Source organism: Chelon labrosus (assembly GCF_963514085.1).
Source record: "Chelon labrosus genome assembly, chromosome: 22".
Taxonomy (NCBI): Eukaryota; Metazoa; Chordata; class Actinopteri; order Mugiliformes; family Mugilidae; genus Chelon; species Chelon labrosus.
Genome location: NC_140355.1, coordinates 12,132,472 through 12,147,072, shown reverse-complemented (window position 1 = coordinate 12,147,072; position 14,601 = coordinate 12,132,472). Strand labels below are relative to the sequence as shown.

The 14,601-nt window shown below is 39.0% G+C and overlaps 2 protein-coding genes across 2 annotated transcripts; both read left to right on the top strand.

The window, feature by feature from the left end:
- Positions 1-658: 658 nt before the first annotated feature.
- On the top strand, positions 659-2,218 carry tmem119b (transmembrane protein 119b). The gene has a single exon (XM_084571861.1). The coding sequence runs from the start codon at positions 838-840 to the stop codon at positions 1,675-1,677; it is 840 nt and encodes a 279-aa protein (XP_084427987.1). The 5' UTR covers positions 659-837; the 3' UTR covers positions 1,678-2,218.
- A 9,552-nt stretch (positions 2,219-11,770) lies between these two features.
- On the top strand, positions 11,771-14,112 carry LOC311507570 (chemerin-like receptor 1). The gene has a single exon (XM_084571956.1). It carries the CDS (start codon positions 12,787-12,789, stop codon positions 13,798-13,800), a length of 1,014 nt encoding a protein of 337 aa, XP_084428082.1. The 5' UTR covers positions 11,771-12,786; the 3' UTR covers positions 13,801-14,112.
- Positions 14,113-14,601: the final 489 nt, after the last annotated feature.

Genomic DNA, 14,601 nt, shown 5'->3' with positions numbered 1-14,601 from the left:
GATAAAAGTGCAAGAGAGGCTGCCAGTTGACACACAGACTGAGCCGAGAGCTGACTGTGATCCAAGGAGAAATAAATATAGCAAAGATCAACAGCGTTTAAAGGGCTCGTCCACCCAGTCTGCGAAAAAACAGATCCTCTCTTGTAGCGCTTCAGTATCTTGACATGTATATCGTTTTATTATTTTATTAGCCTTATTTTACCCGCTCCAAACTCACAAAACCTGCAAAATATTCACGTTTTACTCTTATCTAAGGCAGGATTCTGGGTTTTGGCTACTATGTGCATGCCCTGCGTGCAAAAAAGTGATCCTATACTTTATAACACATGCATATTAGAACTAGGCTAGCTTCAGTGCATCTTGAAACTGCTCATTGCACGGGCAAATATGTTATGAAGGATGCAGAACTTTTTTTTTTTTTTTCGAAATGCTGCAGAAATATGTGCATGCTTTTAAATTTGGAGGATTGGATAGAGCTTACACAGATGTTTTCATTCAACAGGCCCAGCATGTATTACAAATTGCATTTGAGTTACAGAGCTAAGCAGATCAGAGGTCCTTTAGTGCAGCAGCTCTGAAGGGTTCACCTGAATCCTCTGTGCAACGAGGAAGTAAAAAAGCTGTTTAAACGAGTGTCCGATTTGCAGCTTACACTGGACGTGATACTTTATAATACAAAGCAACATCAGTAACGAACAATAAACCTTAATGTTGTTTCATTTTGGAGTGCTATCTCTCTTAGGATCAGCAGTTTGGGATTTAGGCTGAAATTCATTCAGATAGTCAGAAGACTGTGTCCTGACATTCGGTGTTGTTCGCAGATCGCGAGGAAAAACAATGCTCCCCATGGCCCTTCGCCGCATTGGTCTGTGTGTGGTGTTTTGCATCAGCAGCAGCCTCGCCACACCTGTGTATCCGTTCAGCTCTATGGAGGGGAGTACAGATGAAGACGAGATCCTCAGCAACAATGTCTCTCAGCCCACCATCGACCTCTCCCCCGAGGTTCAGGCCACGACCCTCGGCCCGGTTCGCACAACCACGGAGGAGGCGCCCTTTCTGAATCAGCTCGTGAGCTTCCTGAAGGAGAACATGCTCCTCATCCTGGTCGCAACCACGCTCATCCTTCTCGTCTTCCTCATCATCTGCGGGGCAATCGTCATGAGCCGCAGGCGCAAGGTCAACGCCTATTACCCTTCCTCCTTCCCCTCGAAAATGTACGTGGACGACAGGGACAAAACAGGAGGAGCCAAACCCTTCAACGAAGTGCAGGAAAAAGCCGCTCTTGTGGAGGAGGCCGAGCCTGTGGACTCTCACAGGCAGCTCCAGGCTGACATCATGAGGGCTGCCAAGAGCCTGCGCACGGCAAATAAATCTGTCGAAGCCGCGGAGAGGAGCGAGCCCAGCCAGAAAGTAGCAGACCAAATTCCCGAGGAAAGCTCTAAACCAGATGGTGGCAACTTGGACCGGCAGCCACTGCTCCCCCCCGGGGAAAAGGAGCAGTGTGAGCTTCCAGACAGCGGAGCAGCCGCGGAGCCGGGTCCTCCAGAGCGGCCTCATCCAGAGGAAGAGGATTCAGGAGAGCCTTTGACTGGCGGGGGTCTGCGGCCCTGCTCTCTGCACATTCACAATGACTCTGCCACGCTTCAGCTGATCGCAGGAGAGAAAACCGCCTTCTAACGACAATGAACACTGAGGCCTGAATGTGTTTCTGTTGAACCCGAGGGTGGATATTAGTCCATTAAACCCTGAGAGATTTTTAATGGTTTATTAAAGCAAATGCAGAAAGAGTTGCTAAATTCCTCTAGAGGGCGATTCTGCAATATCTCATGATTTCATTTGGTAACAGGGAGACACATGCAGCAGCGAGTTCACTCTGACCAGATATTCTACTAATCTTCTATTTCATAAACATGTTTCATGCTACAAAAGTATTTATTTTTTTGTCTGGAGGGATTGTTGTGTTGCTCAAGGATCTCTGAAATCTGACAGTGTCCTTGTCCAACTCCTAAACATTCCCTCATATGGCCACTACTGTAAACTGTGCGTGGTCTCAAATGCGTCTGTGCAAATCACCGAGCACTGACTCATGGATCGGGTTTTTCCAAACATTTAAGGTTAGTCAAAGACAGAAAACACTACCATGGATTGACTTCGGTTTACATCTTATTTTCATAGACACTTTACCATAAACGCAACTGTACACGTTTACTATCAGCATTACTACAACTGCATTTAATTCAGACGAGCAAGTGCAACGGTCTCGCTTTTCCGTGAGTGACAGGTCAGATTATCTAAATGGTTAATAAACTGGACTCAAAACAAAACATGACTGGTTGATACTTTTATTGCAGACTACCAAAGACACATCTGTAAATATCATAAATTACACTTAAAACTTATGGACCCTTTCTTTGTTTCAAGCCACTTTGCTTAACTGCATATCAAAAGGTCAGTGCTCAGGGTGCAGATGGGATACTTCCACAGCTTTTCAGCCTCAATCCATACCTCCATCACACCTTCCAAAATAAAAACAATCTCGAAAATAAGGCTCACCATTGTACCAACAACCCAAGCAGTGCGTCAGACATTGTGCGTTTACGTGACAGGCTAAAAGATACAGTATACAGGTTAAAGGGCCACAGACTAGTAACGAAAGCCTGGTGTAACACTGCTACGGAAAGTTTGACGATGGTATGCGTCATCATTGTTGCGGGAAAGTGAGGTGCTGCCGCCGGAGTGCCGCTTCTTCTCTTCTACGCGGCAGGAAGGAAACGGCGTCCAGCTCAAAGTGAGAACGCTCCCATTTAATTGTTGGCCCTGACTGCCTCCTGCTGGTCGTCATGCTGCTTGAGGCGATAGTCAGCCAGGGCAGCCTTGATGGCATCCTCCGCAAGCACTGAGGCAGGAACAAGTAGAGGTTAAGTCTACGTACATGTGTGGAGGATTACGGAGAAAAGGATCGATGGATACTTACTGGAGCAGTGAAGTTTAACAGGGGGAAGACTGAGCTCCTTGGCTATGTCCGTGTTCTTGATCTGCAAAGCCTCATCCACCTGAAAAAACACATCACACAGCTTCAAGACACGAGCAAAACTAAGCAAAAATAAGAGAACTGAAACATAACGCCACCCAAAAAAAAAGGAAGAAAAAAGTGTCCACTCACAGATTTGCCTTTCACCCACTCAGTGGCCAGAGAGCTGGAGGCGATGGCAGAGCCGCAGCCGAAAGTTTTGAACCTGGCGTCCACAATCTTTCCATCGTCATCCACCTCAATCTGTCAAAAACATTAAACAAATCTATGATCCAATATCTGAAAATTACAACCAGTGAATTAAAGTAACAGCAGCTGGTACTATTCATGCTAACAACACTGGAAAAAGCTCTCTAGCCATACTAACGGATATGATTTAAGACCATTCTACGTCAGTGCTGTGCATGTGGCTCTTCCAAGCGCTGCTCTAACATCTTATAGTTTACACAAAAGGCTGCAGTTCGTCCACATTTAGTGACAAACATACCTGAAGCTTCATCACATCCCCACAGGCTGGAGCGCCCACCAAGCCGGTCCCAACTTTCTTGGAGTTTTTGTCCAGCGATCCCACATTTCTTGGGTTCTCGTAATGATCCACCACCTTCAGACAAATACACACCGTTGTTAGGAATGAACGGCACTAAAACAATTGAGAGGATGCCAGATGACAGCAGCATCCTGGGATACAATTTGCATCCTATTACAATATATAACGTATATAAGTCTTGGCATTGTAGCCACACGGCTACATATTTCCTCTCTTACGTAAGAGACACTGAAATAAACAGATTAGGACTGGATTTCATTGTCCACTGAACCAGCTCCTTCCTCCTGCCCCCTCCTCTCGTTTCTGCTGAGTCACTCTGACCAAGATAACATTTAGAGGCTCAGGATCACAATATAAGACTATACTTTATACGAGAATTGTAGAATACGATCGGTGGGTGTACTTTTTGTTGTACATCTTCAAACAACGGCAAATATACACTCAGTTGCCAAAATATTAGGTACACCAACACGGTGAAAATGAATGCATCCTAATATGAAAGTCCTGCACTAAATCCCCCTTCATGGCTGTTATAATGTTCAGTTTATGGTGGTAATTATAGAGTATGTAAGCTTGTAAACTGGATTGAATTAAACACACAAATGTTTTTTTTTTGTTATTTACCCTAGCCCACTCACTAAAATAGAGTCAAATTATAGAAACACGTGTATATTTACATAGCACGACAAACTACAAACCTCCAAAATGAAGACACAACTGAATTAAAGGCTCTCTCTGTTATTTTTAAACAAATGCTGAATGACATCATCTTCACGAAGCTAAGTTTTAGTGTAGGATGGTTATATTAAAATGCATCCGTTTTCACCAGTGTACCTAATGAATCAGGCTGACCCGCTGATGACCTACAGTCACAGTACTTTCTAGGAAAAAGTACAAAAGACAGTACACAATCTATGGCACCCAATTGCCACAGCCCCATTTCCAAATGTTGCATCACACTTGTCAAGGACATCTGAATGGGGCTTTTGTTAGATAACTGTAAAACACTAGATTCACGAGGAGAATACAAAGCCTTTCCACAGGTGTTACTGAACATCTACCTTTTTTCTAGCACACTGTGCTCCATCACCATTAAAGCTTATTAATCGGATGTGAGTATTAAAACTGTGGCAGTGCCCAGATGGAGGGTGGATTAGAGCTATTCTGGTCTTAAACGTGGTAACTAGCTAGCATGAAACAAATATTGTTAACTATTTCTGTTGTCTGTCACACCCACCTTGAGATAACCCAAAGCAGCCTGATGTAACTTCAGGGAAATTGTCCTGCACATGTAAGCGACCTTCATGTGGTTATCCCCTAGCTACGCACTAACCAACACCATCTTTGAATAAAAGAAAAACAGTTTTCTACCTATAATACTCATATTAAGCTGTGTCGTTAACCTAGTTACTCCAAGCTAACTGAAATACATATAAACATTAGCTAACCAGCAGCTACAGCACCGTAGCACCGTGACCCCGGCTCCATTTAATGTAACGCATAAGCACTCGAGGTGTTTTACCTTCTTGTGATAGCAGCACTGAGTGATAAACTCCGGAGCAGAAAGCCTCCTGGTGAGGAAAGTCAGAGGACTGAGACACTTCTTCGCAACAACACCCGCCATCTTGAGAGAATGGCGTAGTTTGGAAAAGGAGAAGAGCTCTTTTTTTTTTTTTTTTTTTTTTTTTTTTTTTTTTTTTTTTTTTTTTTTTTTTCGGGAGCAGATTTTTATTTATTTATTTTTTTTTTTTTGATACATATCAACAGTACAACTATAAACATAAGGACAAAGGTAGTCACAAAGGAATCATACATCATATGAATCAGTCATCAGAAGAGAAAAAAAAAAAAAAAAAAAAAAAAGAAAAGGCTCGAGGTTATAAGTCTCTAATAAATTTATCATATATCCTTCTGGTTTTGATAGCTTTAGTGTTTTTACAATGTCTTATAGTTTTATAATAGGAAGATAGTATAGCTTTGAAAATAGTAATATTTGGACGATGGTTTACAAATTTGGCACAATGAATATGATATTTAGCAAGAATTACAAGAAGATTCACAATATATAATTTGTCTACATTAAAAATATCTTTTTTTGAAAGTCCGAATAATACATGTTGAACAGTAAATTTCATAGAGGAGTCAATTTTGTTATTTATGAGATTATTGAGATCAATCCAAAAAACATGGCTAAAAGTGCATTCCCAAAATAAGTGAGATATTGTTTCATCTGAGTCTTTACAAAAGGAGCAGTGTGCCTCAATATCAATCTTGTACTTAATTAAATTAGTTTTGACAGGATAACATCTATGCATTATTTTAAGTGTAACCTCTCGTATTTTATTCGTAATAATAAATTTTCTTGGTAGGATCCAAGCATTCTTCCAATCAATATCATTATATAAATTATTCCAATAGAAGACTGCAGCAGGTTTGGAAACAATATCTCTCTGAATGATATTTCTAACACAACGATTGTTAGCTTTATCACTCAGTAATGGACACAGATTACCAATATATAAATCATGGGGATTCAGACTTGGGAGATTACAATTTATACCTTTTGGACTAGATAACAAAAGCCTCCTAGCACCATCTGGTATCGCATCAAATACAATGGAGTATTCTTTGGGGGTAACAGGAAAATTGTATACTGAAATAAATTCTTCATATCTAAATAATTGACCATTATCATTTAATAACTGATTGACTAATAAAATCTTATTATCAAACCATCTTCTAACAAATAAGGATTTGTTTTTATATCTAATATCTTCATTGTTCCAAATAAAATATTTATGGGGAGAGAAATTATGTGAGTACAACATTGACCAGGATAGTAAGAGTTGACTATGAAAATTGGATAGTTTGATCGGGAGCTTGGAAATACCATAGTTACATCTAAGTAGAAAGTCCAATCCTCCAACTTGGTTGAACACATGAGCAGAGATAAAGTTCCAAATTGAGTTGGGATTATTTAGAAAGAGTTTGATCCATTTGATTTTAAAGGATGAGTTTAGGGAGGTGAAATCTAAAGCATTAAAGCCCCCTGCACACAAAGTATTTATCATAACATTCTTCTTAATATAATGAATCTTCTTTTTCCAAATAAAGTCAAATATTAATTTGTCAATTCTTTTGCATTGGACTTTTGAGACATCGAGCGCCATAGCCGTATAAATAAGTCTGGAGAGACCTTCAACTTTAGCTACTAATGATCTACCAGCGATGGACAAATCCCTTTGAAGCCAAAGATTAAATCTCTGTTCAACTGAAGCAATGAGGGGATCGAAATTTTCAGATAGTCTAGAATTTTGGTCCTTTTCAATAATAATACCGAGATACTTCACTTTGTGTTTGACCGGTACCCCTGAAATAATGGTATCTGTGCTATTTTTAATTGGGAGAAGCTCACATTTTGAAATGTTTAGTTTGAGACCCGAAGCCAAAGAAAAGATGTTAATGACTTTGATTGCTTCATCAATTTGGGATTTATCTTTTAGAAATAGGGTTGTGTCATCCGCCAGCTGGGTAATTGACAGTGTTCTACCAAATACCGAGAGACCCAATACATTACTCTTTTTAAAGTGAATGGATAATAATTGCATAGGGAGAAGGAAGAGATATGCCGAAATCGGACAACCTTGACGGATCCCACGATCAATGTTAAACCTTTTGGTAGTGCCATAAGGAAGTTTAATAGAGCTATTGGCATTTGCATATAGAGTTTTGATATATTTTTTAAAAACATCCCCAAAACCAAAAATATCAAGGGCCTTAAACATGAAGTCATGTTCCAGAGAGTCAAAAGCCTTATAGAAATCTAGAAACAGAATATAACTATCCTCCGGAATGAATTCAGAATAATCCAAAATATCAAGTACAAGCCTTATGTTGTTTGTTATATGTCTGCCAGTCATGAAACCAGACTGTGTTTCATCAATAATGTCATTGAGTGCTTCTTTTAATCTTTTAGCTAGACATATTGCAATGATTTTATAATCATTATTAAGGAGTGAGATAGGTCTCCAGTTATCTAACAGCAACGTGTCTTTCTGAGGTTTAGGTATCAATGTAATCAACCCTTGAGTTAAGGAAGGAGGAAGTTTTCCATTTTCGAAACTTTCTAAATACACCATATGCAAAAAGCGCGAAAGTTCCGCAGAAAACAGCTTAAAAAATTCTGAAGTGAGGCCATCATTACCAGGGCTCTTATTAAGTTTTAATTTTTTGATGGCATCTTCAATATCATTTACTCTGATGGCAGCCTCACACAGAATCTTGTTAGAATTACTAATGCCCTTAATATCACCCAATGAATTAAAGAAGTCCTCCATGTTATCCATTGACAATTTTGATTTATATAGATTTTTATAGAATACTTCACACAATTCAGAGATCTTCTTTGGGTCCTGTGTGACGTCCCCATCAGTTCTTAGTTTAACCATGCTATTATAGTTATTATGCCGTTTTTCTAACTTGAAAAAGTAGCTAGAATTTTGTTCACCTTCTTCAAGCCATCGTCTTCTAGAACGCACAAAGGCCCCTTTTGCTTTGTGAATGTATATGTTATCTAAACTTAATTGTAATATCTGAAGTCTATTTCTATTGTCTTCAGATAAGTTCTCAGGTAGTTGAGATGACAATGTTATAATTTCAGATATTAGTTCTGATTCTTCCTTTTTTCTGTTATTAACCATCTCAGCTCCTCTTTTCATTATAAGAGAGCGCAATTCAAACTTGAGAAACTCCCAATTTTTACCATAAACATTCTCAGCACATGCCTTTTCCCAGCATTCACATATTTTCGTTTTTATCTCATTTACTAACGATTCATCTGATAAAAGAGTGTTATTTAATTTCCAGTATGAATTAACTCTCTTTGATTGATGGCTGGCAGACATACTCAGTTTCATAAAGATCGATTTATGGTCCGTCAAAGGCGTTGGCAACATTTTAACTGTAGTTATGTACTCAGATAAAGAATCAGATACTAACCAGTAATCAATACGTGACTGTAATGTGCCTTGCTTATTTTTCCATGTGAATTCCTTAGCTGTAGGGTTCTTGTATCTCCAAATATCAACCAAATCTCTTTCATTCATGAAGTCCAACATGTACGTATTGTAATCGCTACTTCTATTTGGCCATCTATCTAAGTTATCATTTAAGCAACAGTTCCAGTCTCCTCCAAAAATGATCTTTAGGTCTGTATATTTACTTATCAAATGATCTATCTTTGTATTCACTAACTGTATTAGGGTCATATTTTCCTGTTTGTTATTGTAACCATAAAGATTACCCAATAGAAATATCTGATCATTCAATGAAACAATTAGCAAAACAAAATGACCTTTTGGATCTGACACTGATGAAATAACTTTCCCATTGAATTTGTGTTTCAAAGTCAGAGTCCCCGCTGAGTGGTTTGTTCCATGCGACGTCCATAAATCCTCCCCCCATTGAGACTTCCAAAAATGTTCATCACTTGGTCCAGAGTGTGATTCTTGTATCATGCAAAAGTCAGTGTTCAAGCTTTTAGCATAGAGCAATAAAGCCTTTCTTTTAGTATTATCCCTTAAACCTCGAGCATTAAAAGAAACAAAAGATAAAGAAGAAATTTTGAAATGTAACTAGCCTTTAACCTTGAAAAAGTGTAACTTTGAAGAGCACAGAACTGCTCTGTCTTATAAAGTGCAAAACGAGTTTTAGCAGCAACAACATGCTAGCATGTAAAAAATGAACATTACAAATTTTGACCCTGAGTAATTGTATGAAAAATATATACTTCTATCATCATATCTGAAACGTCAGTATCAACTTCAAATTGTAAAAAAAAATAAACCTGGATATAGCCTCAGAGTCACATCAGCTTATGCGGAATTACATGTCACTGATATCAGCAGCCTCTGGCTGACAGTGGATCTCCTTTCTGTCCACAAACGCTCGGGCTCCCACGAAGTAAGCGCTCTTCCCTTCCTTGCGTGCTTTCTCAATTATCGGCCATAGCTGGTTGCGTCGCTCTCGGTCCTCAGGAGAGAGGTCTTCCTTGAATCTCAGCTTTTTAGCCATCAGGTAGTCGCTTTTTTTAGCCGCTTTCCAGATGATATCCCGAAAATGCCTCATGGTGAACTGCATGATGACGGCGCGGGGCAGAGGTGGTGAAGTGGTGTCATGTCTCTTTCCGAGCCTGTGCACTGAATCAAGCACCTCCGGAAATTTCTCAGCGTGGTTAGGAGCCATATTTTGGCAGATTTCAATCACCTTTCTGCGAACATCTTCGCCATCTTCCTCGCCGAGCCCGTGGAGCCTCAGGTTCCACCTCCTTTTGTACCGTGACAATTCATTCACCTTGTTTTCCAGAACTTGGATTTTTTCCTCCACTTTCCCGACTCTTTTTTCTGTGTGAGACATTTTCCCTTTTAGCTCCTTGATGTCTTCAGAGATGAAGTTGATAGTAGTCTTCAGGTCACTAAAGTTCTTTTCAATGTTCGCCCCTTGCGCCTCGATGGCCATTTTCAGCGTAGCGATGATGTTTTCTGCTGCGTCTGACTCCATTGCTAGTTTTTTGTCGGGAGCTTTAGAAGGTGAGGAAGGAGTACTTGCGTGTATCCTCTTGTAGCCTTGCTTGCTTGTCATTTCTCTTAGGAGCAAACTGAACAGTAATTGTCTATTCTTACTTTAGTTTTTCTGCTTTAAAAAGTTTTTAAGACAGAGCGAGAACTGTTGTAGACCGTTTCCTACGCCGCCATCTTGGCCTCCTCCAAAGGAGAAGAGCTCGAGCCTGAAGCGAACAGAGGACCACACGTCACGGTCAGTGGGCGGGGATAAAGTAATCAGATCTGCGCATGCTCAGTTTATGTAAACCGATGGAGGGTAGACGTCTTTTCATAACATCGTACGGTCATAGTTATAAGACCATTTTTTGCTGGACTAACATTAAATCAAGTACTGTTTTTAAGAAGGCTACTTACAAAAACGAAACTTACAGTTTAAGTCAATAATTTATAGTTTTTTAAAGTATTTTCTTCTACAGTTTATTGTCCCATTTCATACTATACACATTGTATTAGGTACATATCTATCATTTAAGAGACCCAAAATCTTTATATACTAATATTCTAAGTTTTTATTCCAACTTTGCACAGTTGATCATTCAGGTGTTTGGTCTTTCTTAGTGACCAATTACCACAGGGATATGACAATCGGTAGTTTCTAACTAATATTCAGGGGAAAACTTTGGTCCATCTTCTAAATTGTGAGGATTTTACTGGTCCAAAAAATAAATAAATAAATAAAATTGCCACCTTAGATGTAATGCATCAGTTTAAAACAAATAAAATCAACTGTAGCGGAATCAGTAATAGTAATCCACATTTCTGAGAGTCTCATAAAACAATGCATATTTGTCTAAAACAAAGGCAGCTGGACTTGCTAAGTTTTTTTTGCAGCTGTCCAAGTGTCTTCTTCAGCGTGTAGTTGTCATGTTACTGAGTATTTTTTAATTAGATTATATTTAAATAAAAAAAACATATATATTTTTAAGAGATAAAGATGCCAATGGTGGAAGAACTGAGATTCTTCTCTTTAAAATCATTTATTCAATATTGCACTTGAAAGTGCCAGTGTCAAACAAACGTATAAGTTATGTATGGCTCATGCATGGACATGTACACAGCACATGTGTGGTGTAATTTACTGACTATGTTAAACAATGGTCAAAGGTTAAAGGTCAAACAGGTTTCTATTGTCATTTCAATCATATATTGCAGGTGCAGTACACAGTGAGATGAGAGGATCTTCCTCCAGATCCATGGAGCTACATGAAGACATAGGACTAGTAAGTACAATACAAGGGACTGAGCTCTAAGTGTGCATGTCCAAGCTTATGCAGACAATACAAAACAGTACAAACAGTGCCAGACGTATCGCATTGTTTTTTTACAAATTAATTTTGTTTTGTCTGTATACTATGAATCTGCATGGTAGCCAGTAATAACAGCCGTGAGACATTTTGTTCTAAATCGTTGTGTAAGCGCTGAAGTACAAACAAGAACATCCACTTTCACTACCCAATCACAACTAAAGTATTTTAACTCTACCTCGGTCAACTATAGTGCACAACATGTTAATAATAATACTGTAAATATTATTACACTATAGAAGTACAAAGGTTCTTATTCTGTATAATCACTACTTCTATTCATATAAAACTGGGTAGCAGTATAAAATGCTTGTTTACGTGTTTAAAGCAAACTGATTTTTTTGTCTGTTTGCCTTGTGATTCATTCACTGATACTCAGCATTTTTGTTCTCTTGCATAACGGCGTCATGTGAGTTTTGAGAACGTGCGTCAAATTGTCTATAACAACGCTTTCTTTTATGTAAAACTGAAACAAAATATTGAATTGCTTAACACATGTGTAGAATCCAACTCCAACAACTGTTTGTTGAGTGGGGGTCTTAAAGGGGAACTACTGTCTTTTTACAAGCTAGACCTTATTTCTGGCATAAAATACGAGATCGTTTACTCACCCATATAACTTTGGTGTTATTTGGAGTCATTCGTCAGATATTTAGATCCACGTATATCCATATAGTGGGAGTGACTGGGGCACCGAAACGCAGCCTCTAAATAACACATTAACTGCCACAAAACTCGTTCATTTCAACAGGTTGTAAAAAACAGCAGTTCAACTTTAATGTGAAAAGTAAATTCTGTTTTCTGTGCGTGGTTGTTTCAGAAACAATGTGTTATATTTGTGATGTTAATGGATGTAGATACAGATACTAATTATAAATCACTATTAAACTTAGGTCTTTGGAGACACTACAGTGTAACTTAAGAACTTTGATAGGTATGGCATTGGTTCAGGAATGTGTTAGTTGTGTTTTTGTTGTGGGAATCCCCATTCGGGCACTGCAACCAGATTTCTTAACAATTTTGACCTATGTGGCCACATTTCTTACTTTCGTCACAGTGACACTGCCCAAGAAACAGAAGTGAGAAATTACATCCAGCTGCAAGGGACTCAGGAAGGCAGTACTTCATAGTGAGAGCGTTCACATCGCGACACAACGTGAGTACCTAATTTACTCTAAATGAAAAACAAAAATTTGCTTTTTTGATAAAATTGTGAATTGCTATAGTTATCTGTGTTCGTAAAAAAACATTGTGGTTCTTCATATTTCAGGAAAAGTGGCCAGCATGAATGTGGATTACATAGACTATGAAGATTACACTCCTGAAAATGGAACAGAGAACAACATCAGCACAAATGAACTACAGGATTTCGGTAGATCTCACACTTCTCCCACTCAACTCGTTTTGGTGGCAGTCAATATCATCATATGTGTTATTGGGCTTGGAGGAAATTCCTTGGTGATTTGGATCTGTGGCTGTAAAATGAAGACAACGGTCATCACCACTTGGTACATCAGTCTGGCCGTTTCAAACCTGTTGTTCTGTGTCGTTTTGCCTCTCGAGGTATTCTACATGATAACGTCTCACTGGCCTTTCGGGCAGGTCTTTTGCAAGCTCACCTCCTCTGCCCTGTTTCTCAATATGTACAGCAGTGTGTTCCTCTTGGTTCTAATCAGCGCTGATCGGTGTGTAATGATTTCATTTCCCGTATGGTCGCAGAATCACAGGACTGTGCAGAAAGCATTTGGAGCTGTCTTTCTCATGTGGGTCCTTTCTGCACTCCTAACGTTGCCCTCGTTGATCTTTCGGCAAACAACAGTGAAAGGCTCGGTCACTCAGTGCTTCACTAAATACAGTGACCCTTCCGAACACAAGGCAGTGGTATTGACTCGATTCATCTGTGGGTTCCTGATTCCTTTCCTAATGATTGTATTCTGCTGCACGGTACTTGGGATGAAGCTGAGAAGCTTGACCATCAAGTCAACAAAGCCTTACAAAATCATGGTGGCGCTCATATTGTCGTTTTTTTGCTGCTGGGTCCCCTACCATACCTTTATTCTGCTGGAGTTAGACTTAAAGAGCCACAACTTAGAAGTGCTTGAAAATGGGCTGAAAGTGGGGGCCACCCTGGCTGCAGCAAACAGCTTTATCTCACCAGTTCTCTATGTGTTCATTGGCAATGACTTCAAACGGACCCTAAAGCGCTCTGTGACATCAAGGATTGAGGAGGTAATGGTGGACGAATTTCGTACAGTTGGTCATAGTCACTCAAAGTGCAAGTCAATGGACACTATCTAAGATTAGACTAGAATATTTGTCAACAGTGCCCAGGAATAAAACTCAAAGCGCATTAACGGGATTGTAAATCTGGGTAAAAATGGCAACACGTGATTAACTTTTGTTATCATGATGATAAAACTCTTGAAAACGAAAATCTTTACACTCGGGTACTGTATATTGACATAGTTTTATCGTGTCCTGGTTCTGTATGTATTTGAATGTATCATTTGTAATATAATGTATTTTGTTGAGCAACATGTAAATAAAACATAATTGAATTGAAGAATTCATGTGACCTTCAAATATGTATATTCTATTAAATAATAAGTATTAATTAATTAAATACTTTAACAATAAGTACTAAATACTTGAAATTTTCTACTTAAATTGCGTGTTGTAAAAAATTGTTTTGTAACTTCCTCCTGTAAAATTTTTTAAATTGCAAAATTGTCTCTGCTTCCAAGCAGTAGCTATTTATATCTCTGTTTCAATTTGTGTTTTAATAAAAAATATTAGACCTGGTTATGTTTGTGTACTCATATACCATGGGGAGAAAGAAACTAAATGTAATATGAAATGTGATGAATGAAACTCCCAGTGTCATTCTGCAGTCCCTTCAGATATATTGTATAGTTTCAGAACAAACTAACTTTATAGGGAAACAAGATGTCAGCAACTTTAAACCACGTTTCCAGTTTAGAAATACTCATTCTTGATTGGCGGAGCCTTTTGTCCGAAGAACCTGGAAGGCGTAACTCAGGGCATAGAAACCCCTCCCAGCCTGTAGCCACGCCCCCTGTCCCCCTAGGAACTACTACC

What these genes read in the sequence shown, in the direction of transcription:
- tmem119b (XM_084571861.1), top strand. Translation starts at nt 838, where the DNA reads ATGCTCCCCATGGCCCTTCGCCGCATTGGTCTGTGTGTGGTGTTTTGC.
- LOC311507570 (XM_084571956.1), top strand. Translation starts at nt 12,787, where the DNA reads ATGAATGTGGATTACATAGACTATGAAGATTACACTCCTGAAAATGGA.